This window comes from Rhinopithecus roxellana, chromosome 2 (genome assembly GCF_007565055.1).
Source record: "Rhinopithecus roxellana isolate Shanxi Qingling chromosome 2, ASM756505v1, whole genome shotgun sequence".
NCBI classification, from domain to species: Eukaryota; Metazoa; Chordata; class Mammalia; order Primates; family Cercopithecidae; genus Rhinopithecus; species Rhinopithecus roxellana.
In genome coordinates this window covers 79115428-79130223 of record NC_044550.1, presented here as the reverse complement: position 1 = coordinate 79130223, position 14796 = coordinate 79115428, and the positions used below count along the sequence as shown (strand labels likewise).

At 38.4% G+C, this 14796-nt stretch overlaps 1 protein-coding gene across 4 annotated transcripts in view; it reads left to right on the top strand.

Moving 5' to 3' along the window:
* The window catches only part of INPP4B (inositol polyphosphate-4-phosphatase type II B), an 855326-nt gene that overhangs the window by 654312 nt on the left and 186218 nt on the right, over positions 1-14796 (top strand). For all 4 annotated transcript variants that reach the window (XM_030917305.1, XM_030917308.1, XM_030917317.1 and 1 more), the window contains one exon: positions 14400-14530. In XM_030917305.1, coding sequence (XP_030773165.1) covers positions 14400-14530 — 131 coding nt within the window. The remainder of the gene's footprint in view (positions 1-14399; positions 14531-14796) is intronic.

The following is a 14796-nucleotide window of genomic DNA, read 5'->3' as shown; positions in this document are numbered from 1 at the left end:
TCATGTGTCTATTGGCTGTATGAATGTCTTCTTTTGAGAAATGTCTGTTCATATCCTTTGCCCACTTTTTGATGGGGTTGTTTGTTTTTTTCTTGTAAATTTGTTTGAGTTCTTTGTAGATTCTGGATATTAGCCCTTTGTCAGATGAGTAGATTGCAAAAATTTTCTCTCATTCTGTAGGTTGCCTGTTCACTCTGATGGTAGTTTCTTTTGCTGTGCAGAAGCTCTTTAGTTTAATGAGATCCCATTTGTCAATTTTGGCTTTTGCTGCCGTTGCTTTTGGTGTTTTAGACATGAAGTCCTTGCCCATGCCTATGTCCTGAATGGTACTACCTAGGTTTTCTTCTAGGGTTTTTATGGTATTAGGTCTAACATTTAAGTCTCTAATCCATCTTGAATTAATTTTCATATAAGGAGTAAGGAAAGGATCCAGCTTCAGCTTTCTACTTATGGCTAGCCAATTTTCCCAGCACCATTTATTAAATAGGGAATCCTTTCCCTATTTCTTGTTTCTCTCAGGTTTATCAAAGATCAGGTGGCTGTAGATGTGTGGTATTTTTTCTGAGGACTCTGTTCTATTCCATTGGTCTATATCTCTGTTTTGGTACCAGTACCATGCTGTTTTGGTTACTGTAGCCTTGTAGTATAGTTTGAAGTGAGGTAGCATGATGCCTCCAGCTTTATTCTTTTGACTTAGGATTGTCTTGGCAATGCGGGCTCTTTTTTGGTTCCATATGAACTTTAAAGCAGTTTTTTCCAATTCTGTGAAGAAACTCATTGGTAGCTTGATAGGGATGGCATTGAATCTATAAATAACCTTGGGCAGTATGGCCATTTTCACGATATTGATTCTTCCTATCCATGAGCATGGTATGTTCTTCCATTTGTTAGTGTCCTCTTTATTTCACTGAGCAGTGGTTTGTAGTTCTCCTTGAAGAGGTCCTTGACATCCCTTGTAAGTTGGATTCCTAGGTATTTTATTCTCTTTGAAGCAATTGTGAATGGAAGTTCATGCCTGATTTGGCTCTCTGCTTGTTTGTTACTGGTGTATAAGAATGCTTGTGATTTTTGCACATTAATTTTGTGTCCTGAGACTTTGCTGAAGTTGCTTATCAGCTTAAGGAGATTTTGGGCTGAGACAATGGGGTTTTCTAAATATACAATCATGTCATCTGCAAACAGGGACAATTTGACTTCTTCTTTTCCTAACTGAATACCCTTGATTTCTTTCTCTTGCCTGATTGTCCTAGCCAGAACTTCCAACACTATGTTGAATAGGAGTGGTGAGAGAGGGCATCCCTGTCTTGTGCCAGTTTTCAAAGGGAATTTTTCCAGTTTTTGCCCATTCAGTATGATATTGGCTGTGGGTTTGTCGTAAATAGCTCTTATTATTTTGAGATACGTTCCATCAATACCGAATTTATTGAGCGTTTTTAGCATGAAGGGCTGTTGAATTTTGTCAAAAGCCTTTTCTGCATCTATTGAGATAATCATGTGGTTCCTGTCTTTGGTTCTGTTTATATGCTGGATTACGTTTATTGATTTGCGAATGTTGAACCAGCCTTGCATCCCAGGGATGAAGCCCACTTGATCATGGTGGGTAAGCTTTTTGATGTGCTGCTGAATCCGATTTGCCAGTATTTTTTTGAGGATTTTTGCATCGATGTTCATCAGGGATATTGGTCTAAAATTTTCTTTTTTTGTTGTGTCTCTGCCAGGCTTTGGTATCAGGATGATGTTGGCCTCATAAAATGAGTTAGGGAGGATTCCCTCTTTTTCTATTGATTGGAATAGTTTCAGAAGGAATGGTACCAGCTCCTCCTTGTACCTCTGGTAGAATTCAGCTGTGAATCCATCTGGTCCTGGACTTTTTTTAGTGGGTAGGCTATTAATTATTGCCTCAATTTCAGAGCCTGCTATTGGTCAATTCAGGGATTCAACTTCTTCCTGATTTAGTCTTGGAAGAGTGTAAGTGTCCAGGAAATTATCCATTTCTTCCAGATTTTCTAGTTGATTTGCGTAGAGGTGTTTATAGTATTCTCTGATGGTCGTTTGTATTTCTGTGGGGTCAGTGGTGATATCCCCTTTATCATTTTTTATTGCGTCTATTTGATTCTTCTCTCTTTTCTTCTTTATTAGTCTTGCTAGTGGTCTGTCAATTTTGTTGATCTTTTCAAAAAACCAACTCCTGGATTCATTGATTTTTTAGAGGAAAAACCCTCCTTTCTTATGGCCCATTGGAATTTAATGTGAAAAATGAAAAGACTGACATCACACATTCTACTCTATCCTTGTGGGCAAGATAGAAATTTGGTATTTTGTGTGTGTGTGTGTTTTCCTCAGATTGGTAATGTCAAGATAGATGTTCTCTGCTAAGGTTTCTAGTGGGAGAGGGATTGTGTTACGTTTCTAATAGAGAGTCCACACAGCATAGCAGTTTAAAGCATGAGCTCTATTTTGGTCTGAATTGTGCCTTGCCCCTGCCAAATTCACATGTGGAAGCCCTAGCCCCAGTACTACAGAATATGACTATATTGGAGACAGGCTCTTCAAATAGGTGATTAGGTTAAAGAGAGGCGATTATGGTGGGCCCTAATCCTATCTGACTCATGTTCATATAGGAGAAAATTTGGGTATGCAGGGAAACACCAGGGAGTATATGTACACAGGGGAAAGACATAGTGTGAATATAGTGAAGAGGTTGTCATCTGCAAGCCAATAAGAGGGGTTGCAGAACAAACCAAACCTGCTAACATCTTGATCTTGGACTTGTAGTCCCTAGAATTCTGTGAAAATAAATTTCTGTTGTTTAAGCCACCAAGTCCATGATATTTTCTTATGACAGTCTTAGCAAACTGCCTGGACTTAACACCAGCTCTCCCACTCACTAGGTGGGTGACCAGGAGTGAGTCACTTAACATCTCTGGTTAACTTCTCCTTTCTAAAATGAGAATGATAATCATTGTGCCTATTTCAATGAATTGTTATGAATGGCAAATGAGTGAATATTTGTGAAGTGCTCAGAATAATAGCTGACATAGAAGCACTCTATAAGTAATTGTTAAACAACTAGAACGTAAATACACATTTTGTTGTGTTGGTTGGCTTTCCAGCAGTAGCGCTATAGCCAAGACTGTCTGTTCAATGCACGTTCAAAGAAAATATTTGAACCAGCTCAGTTGAACTATTTGAAAGTTACATTCGGATGAGCCCCTCAGGTGGGAGCTTCTAATCTTGTCCTTCTATTCAGGGACACTTTTATAGGAGAAACTGTACTCCCCCAAGAATTTACATTAAAAAGATAACAGGATTTGAATTCCTAAGACCTGAGTACATGTTCTGAATCTACCATTTACTGGCAATGTAGCATCAACCAAGTCACTTTACTTCTCAGTCATTTCTCTAGAGTGATATTGTCCAAAAGAACATTCTGTGATGATAGAAATGCTCTGTACTGTACCATCCCATAGGCTAGTGATTTGTGGCTGTGAACATTTGAAATATACCTAGTACGACTGAGTTTTTTATTTTGTTTGGTGCAGCAGTGGGGCAATGATCTCAGAGGATTGTTATGAAATCAAAGGAAGGGATCTTTTCTATGCAAAAGTAACCTTGATTATCAAAAGGGATAACACCTGGAAAATCTTATGGTGTCCACTAACCAAACAAATGTGACATAGAATATCCAGTGGAGCCTGCTGAATTCCTTCTACCTACAGAACTGGACAACATACTCCATCCAGGTCCAGGGGTGGAGGAATTTAAAGGGGTGGTATCCAGAAATGTTCTCTATTTCTGAAATTATGGGCAAAAATTATTAAAATGTGATGAGAGTATTAGTACTCTTTCTTGTTTTAACAGCTTTTAAGTACATTTCATAATTTCCATGGCTACTTAGAATGAAAAGGTGTGTAATGAACATATGTGGATTTGTGAGACACCTTCACACAATGCAACTACCACTGCTTTAGACAATAGAGGAGCACTGAGCTTTAAAATACTAAAAACTAAATGCTGGCCATGTTTCATAACTTTAACGCAACCTATGAAGGGTAAACTATATGTTATTTAGAAGTAAATAAATATCAATTTAACTTTATCAAGAATAGCAAATAGATTCTTAGTTTGGAAAAAGACATACTTATTGTTCTTCATTTTTTCTAATGCAGTTACCTAAAATTAAATAATAGAATCTGGCTGTTTATCAGATACAAACAGATTTTGTGATTACAACTAAATCCTGTAATAACTGTGTTCCAACTGTCAGTCTTTGTATATAACTTGAGGCTTTATTGTGTGTGTAGTACAATAAGCCGTTATTTTAACTTCAAGTGAAAATTGGAGTGAATGACCACTTGGAATATTCAGTTGTTTTTCCCTGAAATAGTGGCTCATGGCTTGCAACATTAACCACATTGTCATTTATAGGAATGTATTTTAAAAAATAGGCCTGTGATTTATGGATGCAATTTTTATCCATGTATGGGTTGAAGTACAGACATTTTGAATTGTGGGCTGAATATACTGTGAAACCTGACATCCAGTTGAACTTTGCGCAGTTTTATGGTGTCACCCAACCACTTTATGAAATTGAAGCCACCTGCCAGTCATTTATGTAGTGTATTCTTCACTATTTAGTATCGAATTTTTTTCCTAGTGAATAAATTTTTTATGACTTCTTTTAAGTTTGATTTAAGGTCTAATTTTGTTTAATGAATAAAAGCATCTTGGCTGTTAAACTTTCTACCCATGCATACCATGTGTAGTTTTACTGTGTAATAACTAACAAAAGGCTTTATTTAAGTTCTATAGCTATTTTTATTTTTAAAAATGGTATTATAGAGTTCCTTGTGGAAAAATATTTCTATTTACTTAAATTATAGCAGTCTCAAATAACATGTTTATGTCTCTCATACTGGGCTATTTCGTTTGGTGTATACATTTTTATCAGGCTACTTTGTCTTACTACTTTTCTGTAAATTAATTACCTATTATTCTCAGATACTCATTACACTAATTACCTGCCATAATTTCTGACATTTTTTAATTTATATACCCAGATTTTTAAAGTTTACCAATTCTGGTTCACAATTCCAATATCATAGGTGCTTGCACCCAGAATGTTGGCCTCAGAACTACAGAGATTTCTTGTGCATGTCCCTTAGACAAGTCAAACATCTCTGTAGTCATTTTTCTTTTGAACAAGTCAGGAGAGCATTTGTAAAATGTGATAGGAGGATAAAAGCCCATGGAAGAGCCTAAACTATATTCTGGATGATTTCCTTCCATCTCTCTCCCACCACCACCAACTGGCCTGCCTCTCAGCTTCTTATGCACTAAGCAGAGAGAAATCAGTGCGATGGAATCCCAGCATAGTAAGTGTGTGGGTCGGGGTTCCATAGAGAAACACAGTAGAACACACACACACACACACACACACACACACACACACACGATTTATTAGAAAGAATTGGTTCACATCATTATGCAAGCTGACAAGTCCCAAGATTTGCAGGTTGAGTAGGCAAACTGGAAACCCAATAGAGCCGATGGTGTGGTTCCAGTCCAGGGTGTCAGTCTCAGTTCAAAGGCAGGAAAAAAACAACGTCTCAGTTTGAAGGCAGTCAGGCAGGGGAATCCTCTCTTACTTGGGGGAAGTGTCAGCCTCTTATTCTATTCAGGCCTCCACCTGACTGAATTAAGCCCACCCAAGTTAGAGAGGGCAGTGGGCCGTACTGAGGCTACCAAGTCAAATGTTAATCTGCCTCAAAAATGCACTCATGGAAACACTCAGAATACTGTTGATCAAATATCTTGGCACCCTGTGGCCCAACCAAGTTGACATATACGATTAACCATCACAGTAGGAAATGCCATATGAAGATAAATTTTTCAAATCTTTCTCTATCCCTAAGGAGGACTTGTTTAATCTAGGATTACAGACCTACATCATACAAGGTTAGAAGACTGAACAATGTCTCATTTCTTTTTTTTTTTTTTTTTTGAGACGGAGTCTTGCTCAGTCGCCCAGGCTGGAGAGTGCAGTGGCGCGATCTCGGCTCACTGCAAGCTCCGCCTCCCGAGTTCACGTCATTCTCCTGCCTCAGCCTCCCAAGTAACTGGGACTACAGGAGTCCGCTGCCATGCCTGGCTAATTTTTTGCATTTTTAGTAGTGACGGGGTTTCACCGTGTTAGCCAGGATGGTCTTGATCTCCTGACCTCGTGATCCACCAGCCTCGGCCTCCCGAAGTGCTTTATTACAGGCGTACAATGTCTCATTTCTGCATTGAAACTTGGCAGTAGCACTCTACTTTAGGGTTAGTCTATATTTTGACTTTATCCTAAATTTTAGGAAAATATAAGAACAATCTGCAAACAAACTTCATTTATTCAGTCAACAAGCTCAAGGTCATCCTGGATACTTCCCATGGGTAGGAGACTGTGGTCGGATAAAAAGATGAATAAAGATAGTCTCTGCCACTCACATGCTCAAAGCACTTTTGCCCCATGTTGGAAATCCCTCCTTGAATATATCGTCAGTGGGCTTTAATGCTGTGTTTTAAATAGAAGCTTTAAATAGAGCTACAATTTTCTATTTTGGTGATCTTAAGCCTTCTTCTTCTTTCCAACATCCCCCCCTCTCCTCCGCCAGTAACTTTTATTTTCTGAACAGAATTGTACACAGAATTCCAATGCGAATTGAAGAGAAATAGTTGGAGCTGCTGGGTGGGTACAGCAAAGGAAAGAACCTGAGGCCTATTCATTTACTTGCCCTAATTTGTCCAATACTTTCCGGGTCCCTACAGCCACAACAGCCCCAGGGGTGTAAGGAGTAAAGTGTAAAAACCCACTTATCTGTTTAATATTCCTGACAATATTTTATGCATTATATGTATCAAAATTAAAGCACATTTGGTTACTTTTTTCCCGTTATTCTGTGATTCACTCTGTGCTTAATTATTTCTCTTTATTCTTCACAGAGTTGTTTTGTTTTGTCTTTTAATCTCATTTTCTCTTCATGTTTTAAAATAGCTTGTGTTTTAAACATGTCGTATAATTAGTAGGGTGTTCTATATTGTGGAAAGTTGAGAGGATATAATGACTTCCAGGAACTTGCAATTTTACTGAAAATAAAAAGCATGTGTTTTTGAAATATTTAAACACAGTAAGATAAAGCAAGCCATATAGACAAAAAGTACTTCATGAGATTATTTCCAGAGATCTGTGTGAATATTTCATCAAGTATCAAGAATGTCTTACTTTGCTGTTGGAATGCAGGGATCTATAGAGCACTAGATGTTTCCTAAATAGACCTTAGCAATTATATGTCTCCTTTGGAGATTTATTTTGTATGATTTGCCTTTTATTTTTGTAGTCAGCAAAGGGAAACGGAGCAGATGGAAGTAAGTCCCCAAAAGTGTTTAATGTGTAAGAGGCTTAAGCTTATTAATATTTTATTATTCAGTCTTTTCTCCCTAACTTCTTGTGTCAACCTGTTGGACTCTTGCAGAACTGGGAGAAGCTGGAGACAGGTTAGAAGATTTGTTTTGGAGATAGAGCTCTAGTGAGAGTAAAGCAATGAATTCATGAGATTGTATGTGTTTAGCAAGGGGGTGGATTTTCCAAGAAGAATTATTTTGTTGTTGTTGCAAAGTAATGATTGAAAGAGAGAACTTTTGGAAGTAGAAGCTTTTGTGACTGTGAGTAAAATGAGAATGTTTACAGATAGGAAAGGGGTATTCTAAAACCTATTTTTCTATGAATTAAAAAATGCATTTATGTAGCTAATCTTCTTTGCTACTCATGCCAAAGGCTTTGTAATGGTATGCAACTGTGTAGTTATAACAGTAATGTCAGATTGCTTTTTTTTTTTTTTTTTTGAGACAAAAGTCTTGTTCTGTCGCCCAGGCTCTGCCTGCCGGGTTCACACCATTCTCCTGCCTCAGCCTCCCAAGTAGCTGGGACTACAGGCACCAGCCACCACACCTGGCTAATATTTTGTATTTTTAGTAGAGACGGGGTTTCACCATGTTAGCCAGGATGGTTTTGATCTCCTGACCTCGTGATCTGCCTGTCTCGGCCTCCCAAAGTGCAAATTGCTTCTTATATCAATGAAGCAACATGCAGAGACTAGACCACAGGGTGCTGTCATCTTCGGGTCTTATAATTCCGGACACCATTATGCTCTTGAATATGTTTTAGAAAATTTCAGTTATTGTGTAGTAACTGGTAGCCGTGTCATTCAAACTAAAATATCCAGGAGTTAAAAATCCCAAATAATAATTTATCTTTTGTTCAGGTTTAGTTGTTAAGGCATGTGAAAGTTTACAAATGTAGTTCTGTAAATCAATAGCCGGGGTTCCAAATCCCACTCACAACCTACCTTCATTAAGTACACTCCATTTGTTTGCTTTTTGTTTTTATTTTTGTTGCTGTTTGTCTTGTGTTTCTTCGTTGTATAGTGGAGAATAATATGAGGTAAGGGAACAGTGGGCTTGGGGATTACAGTGTAAAAGCTTTAGGGTATTCTAGTGACTCTAAGATAAACAAGCGATTTTACCTTAGCTTCTCCATCTGTGAAACATGAGATTTCAGGTTATTCTCTGAGCTTCCTTCCAACCGTAGCATCCTGGGAGTTTATGGTTCTTATATGAACTCTGATATCCTATAACTTAGACAATTTAGTATAAATATTTTGAGAATAAAAGTAAGTATTAATAATTACAGTGGAATAACAGGTATAAACTGGCATATGTGGTTGCCACACCTCTAACATATTGTGGTATGATGACAAATAATGAGGAAAATAAGTAATGTAACACATATGTGTACATACACAATAAAGGTCTTTTTTTCATCTATGCAAGTAATTAACCCACTGAGCCGGGCACGGTGACTCACGCCTGTAATCCCAGCACTTCGGGAAGCTGAGATGGGTGGATCACCTGAGGTCAGAAGTTCGAGACCAGACTGACTAACATGGTGAAACCTCATCTGTACTAAAAATATGAAGATTAGCAGGGCATGATTGCAGGTGCCTGTAGTCCCAGCTACTTGGAAGGCTGAGGCAGGAGAATCACTGGAACCAGGGAGGCGGAGGTTGCAGTGAGCTGAGATCATGCTGCTGTACTTCAACCTGGGCAGCCGAGCAAGATTCCATCTCAGAAAAGAAAAAAAGAATTGATGTGCTTTGAACTATATTTCTGATTCACATATATCATTAAGACCTATTGTCTAGTGCTTAACTAACTGCTAATCAACCCCTTTATAAATATATGTTAAACCATTGAGTTAAACAGCAGAATGTGACAAGTGGGGCCCATTCAAGAAGGACATCCCAGAAGATTCAGACTATATTATAAATCCTGGGGTGACCAAGGAGAGCCAATGGGGCTGAAAGTGTCTGTAGTGAGAAACAACTCTGTTATGTGGAATCTTTAGGAAAAGCAAATAGGAAAGTGTCAGTACAGACCTTTAGACTTCCCGAATATACTCTAGAGAGTACATTCAACATACATGTACTCAACTCACACCCTCGAGAGTTCCCTATGACTATCTCATGGAGAAGGAAAGAACTTGCGCTGGTATAAAAATGGGTCAGCCTGACATGTTGGGTGGACTTCACGGTCAATAATGAAGGAAATTTACCCAGTGGAAAGATCAGCAAAGCATTTACTTGGTGTTCCCTTCATGTAGAGAAGGAGGTAACCTGAGGTGCAGATGTACACTGAGCTTTGGCAGAATTAATAATCTGATGAGCCTGAAAGAAATAAGACTAGAAAATCAAATACAAGGAATATGAACAAGAGACATGTAGATGGGGCTTTAGGAGTGAACACAATCAAAATCATGCTATCAGACTGTAAATACTGCAGAGGAAGCTTTCTACTACCAGGTGGACATTGTCACGTGTCTAGTGGATATTAGCCAGCCTCCTTTCTCAGTTACTCCAGAGTTTGTGCAATAGACCCATGAAGAGAATGATCTATTGTGGTTGGACTTAGATCTTAGTGACAGAGGCAGGGAAAATGCATGGACCCAAGACATGGCCTCTCTTTCCAAAGCTAATATAGCTATTGTTACTTCTAACTATCAAATGCCAGAAACAGACTGACAATGAGCCACTAAGATGGTACCATTCCTCCAGGGTATGATAGAGACCCAACATCTGTTGGGTGGCAGGCAAATTAAGTTGCATCCTTTCCACTTTGGAGCAGGCAGCAATTTGTCCTAAGTGGGTGAATTATGGTCTAGATATGTGTTTGTCTTTCCACTCACAGTGCTTTCACTGGCACCCACATCTGATAGCCTAAGAATGACTGATCCAATGATAGGGTGCCCCATATAATATTGCTTCTACTAAGGGACATTTGCTGCTGTATCAAAGAAGGCACAACAGTGAGCTTATGGTCATAATGTGTTTCATCACCCAACAGCGACAGGCCTGATGGTACAGTGAAATAATATTAATCATGAAAAGTTCAGCCAAGACACCAGCATGAGGAAAAACCTTAGAATCGAGATACCGCCTTTTAGGATTGGGAAATATGCCAAACCAATTGCTAATATAGAATGCTGTATTTATCATACCCAGGACCCACAGTCCTGAGACTAAGGGTAGGCCCTTCCTGTAATCAATAGCAGTGATCTGCTTGTGGTATTTGCACTACCTTTCCCTACAACTTTATACTTTGCCAGTTAGAATCCTGGTTCTTGTGGTGGAGTCAGGGGAGCAGTGCTGTTCTGTCAGGGGACACAATTAGAATCCCACTTAAGTGGAAGCTGTGATTGGTTCCATATGTGATCTGGTGTTCCTCATGACAATAGACCAAAAAAATGGTGTGAGATATCCATACTCACCACCATGAGGAGATAGGGCTACTGCCACAGAATCTGAGTGAGGCAAAATATGTCTGAAACTTAGAAGTACTCCACGCCCTGATGGGAAGGAGAAATTACAGCAACCAAGACTCCATAGGAGCAAGAAAACTAAGGGCTTAATTCTTCATGATTTAGGTCTGCAACACCCTACTCAGCAGCAGCTCAGACCAGCTGACATGCTGGTAGAGTATGGGGGAAAATCTGGGATTCATGGTAAAAGACATAGGTGATGAATGTCAATTAAGGCCTTAAGAACTAGTTGGAGGATTGGATATTGTGGCTGGATTTATTACCACTCTTTTAAGTCTCTGGGGAATCGCAGCTTGCCGTCACTCTAAAGGACTGTACTTAGACTCTCCTCTTGGGAAATATATGAGGAATCTTATTTTGCATGCTATCGGGTTATCAGTAGATGGTGCTAGTACATCTGAGTTGTACATGGGGTTGTCTGTCCTGGGCCCAGTTTATGTGCTTTTCTACATTGGCTCAATCCTAATCCTAAGGATTAAAAGCTTATAATCCTAACATGTCTTCACGTTTTTGACCACTTGTTCAATGGTGAGCCTCAGATATTGCCACCACTGTCACCTTATCTCTTAACATCATTTACTATATCAGCCTCTCTCAAGGTGAAGACCAGGCATTAGTGTGTCTCTAGTAGCAACCACCATGGAAGAATTCACAGTAGTTTTGGCAACTGTCATATAGGGACACACCCAGGAAAATTCTATCTCCATTAGAATATTGTTTCCCCAGTGGCTACACAAAGGGGCAGATTATAAAATCATAAAGACAGAGGACTTAATGACCTGTAGGATGAATCTTTATCAATGAAACACAGAGTATGACAAGCAACTGACATATAAATGTCCCTCTCTCTGACTAACTGTTCCAAAGTACAAAGGTTCCAAATGACTTCTTTAGGTTTGTTTCACATGACCAAATAATGAGCCACGTTTTCTTGTGAAGTTCTGCCCAGCTCAGTCATGTACCACCTTGTGGCTGCTTTCTTCTCTTCCCTGTATCACTTCTTTTTTTACCTCCTTGTGGTTGACCTGGCATTGTTTAATCTCAGGCTGTGCTTCCTAGAGAATCTGGATTAAGATGCCAAGCAAAGGTTTTAATTCAGGAAGTTTTTTGAACACTGAATGACAAAGTAAAATGTCTTTATGAATAAGACATTTTAGGATTCCTGATTGGAAAGTTTACCAATTTTCATGCACCAAGTTATCTTCTATCCTTATCTATTTTAATGTATGAATGTACCTCTCTTCTTTAATGAAATTAATGTACTGATTCATTTATTTTTTAATAAATGCAGTGTCTCTCTTACCCTGCCCCATTTTGTTTTGCAATGTTCTCATTACTCTGTCTGGTTTATTACACTTTTATCATGTAGTTCCCCTATACTGGAACTTTTCTCAGTGCAGAGAGACAGTATGCTCATTGTTTATCCTTTTCAGAATGTGTACCTATTTTTACTGTCATTGCTTAGAACAAACAGGTTCATCAGTATACTTCTCTTTATACATTGTGGCATAATGGAAGAGTGCAATAAATTTTAAACAAAAATTATGGAGTCCTCACAGCTTGTATCAAGGCACACCTCACAGAATACTAAACTTTTCTGATTACATTTTGCCAAACTTATCTTAGGCAAGGGAATGTACAGCACCCCCAGTATCCCAGAATGTAGTCAGGGGCTTCACTATCACTCTTCTACCTTCCTCGTCATCTCCCCTTTAATTATTCTTTCTGATAATAATTTAGAGCCAATACAAATTGTAACCGTATGGTGCATCTATTAGTATTAAATAAGAATCGTTAGCTAATATTTTCATTATAACTGTGCATTGAAAGCAAAGCTGAAACTTTACATATTAAGTTGATATATTGCACTTGCTATATATCTCAGATTCAACCTAATTGCTCAGATTCTTCTAGACTTGGATATATCAATCTTTTGGAATTACTTGTTTGCTTTAGTGGTTGTTGCTTTTTCCTAAACTTGTACATCCTGCCGTTTGAGTGCAAACAAGAAGTTAACTCCCCAATCTTTAACCTTCTCTTTGTCTCTCATTTGGTCATGATTTTTTTTTTTTTTACTCTATTGTCTATTGATTAATTACTTTTTCTCCCATGAGTGCTTCATCATGAATACTAATCTTTGGAAAAGTTGAGAGTGACATGAATGTTCACAAAAATTATAAAGATCTCAGATGAAAATTGTAGCAATTCAAAATTGCAATCCCACTGGAACAAAACAAAGACAGCTACAACCATTTGAAAGCAAGTCACATTTTTGCGCACCATCCATTATTCTTGCATTTAACAGAATGTTAAAGATTCTACAGCTTGTGAATTTATTAGCTTGGTATTTAGCATGTTTCATGGCCAAAATAGCAAAGAAGCTTCATTATTACTGGTTAAATTAGCCTCATGAAAATGTTGTTGGTAAAAGGTTACAGAAATGAATAAGAGATCTAACCAAGCAGCATATTGGACCATTTATCACTATAATTTTAAAAAGGCATTCTGATGATTTAAATTAACTTGGCTAAAGGGTAGAGATTTAGATAAAAATTAATAATTGAAGCCTAAATGACATGGTTAGCTCTTCTTTTTGATAAGGAGGGAACAACGCATACACATACAGTAGTTTCATACATTGTCCTTTTGACAGAAGCTGAAGTCAATAAAACCATACCTGACAATACCATTTATTTGTTATTCAGGCTTTTTTTTTTTTTTGGAGAGAGAGTCTTGCTTTGTCACCCAGGCTGGAGTGCAGTGGCCCAATCTCCGCTCACTACAACCTCCATCTCCTGAGTTCAAGAGATTCTCCTGCCTCAGCCTCCCGAGTAGCTGGGACTACAGGCACGTGCCACCACGCCTGGCTAAGTTTTGTATTTTTAGTAGAGGCAGGGTTTCACCATGTTGGCCAGGCTTGTCTTGAACTCCTGACCTCAGGTGATCCGCCCACCTCAGACTCCCAAAGTGCTGGGATTACAGGCATGAGCCACGGTACCCGGCAGGGCTTTTGCTTTTTAAAGAGATATTTGTAACTGTATTATATATAAACTGAATTACCTAAGTATCTCGTGTTTGCTTCCCACATGGTCAGATATCCCTTCCCACATTCTTTGATTCTGTACTGTTGAAACTTAAAATCTTAGCCATCTTTACATAGAGGTTTTACAATTTGCTTTTTCACTGATGTCTTCCCTATGTGTATAAGAATAGGAAGTCTACTATCTTTGTGAAAATTTCATCAGGGAATTTAACATTTCTAATTTTTTGCCCTTTGACATATGTTTTTATTTGTGTGGTCCAAACTATTCATATTTTTTGTGTGCTAAAATAATTTTTAAAAAATATTTAAGCTAATAAGCTCATAGAACTTTCCTAGTAATTATGATAAAAAAATTTCTTACTATCTTGACAACTCTGACTAAGTGTTATGTGTCTATGGATTTAAAATAAAAGTAAAATTTTTCCTCTCTTCCACTCTTAACAGAAACCAAGAGATAAAAGAACTTGGTGAGCTTTCTCCACATTGGGACAATCTGCGAAAAAATGTCCTTACTCACTGTGACCAAATGGTGAATATGTACCAAGACATTCTGACAGAACTGAGCAAGGAAACAGGTGTGGAAGCAGTAACTCTACTTACTCAAAGTGAATTGCATGTCCTGCTTGTGAAATGAAAAAAAAAAAAAATAATCAACTGATTTTATGTAGATAGGGCGCCTGTAGTCCCAGCTACTTGGGAGGCTGAGGCAGGAGAATGGCGTAAACCCAGGAGGTGGAGCTTGCAGTGAGCTGAGATCCGGCCACAGCACTCCAGCCTGGGTGGCAGAGCGAGACTCCGTCTCAAAAAAAAAAAAAAAAAAACTCTTTTACTTCTAACTTTA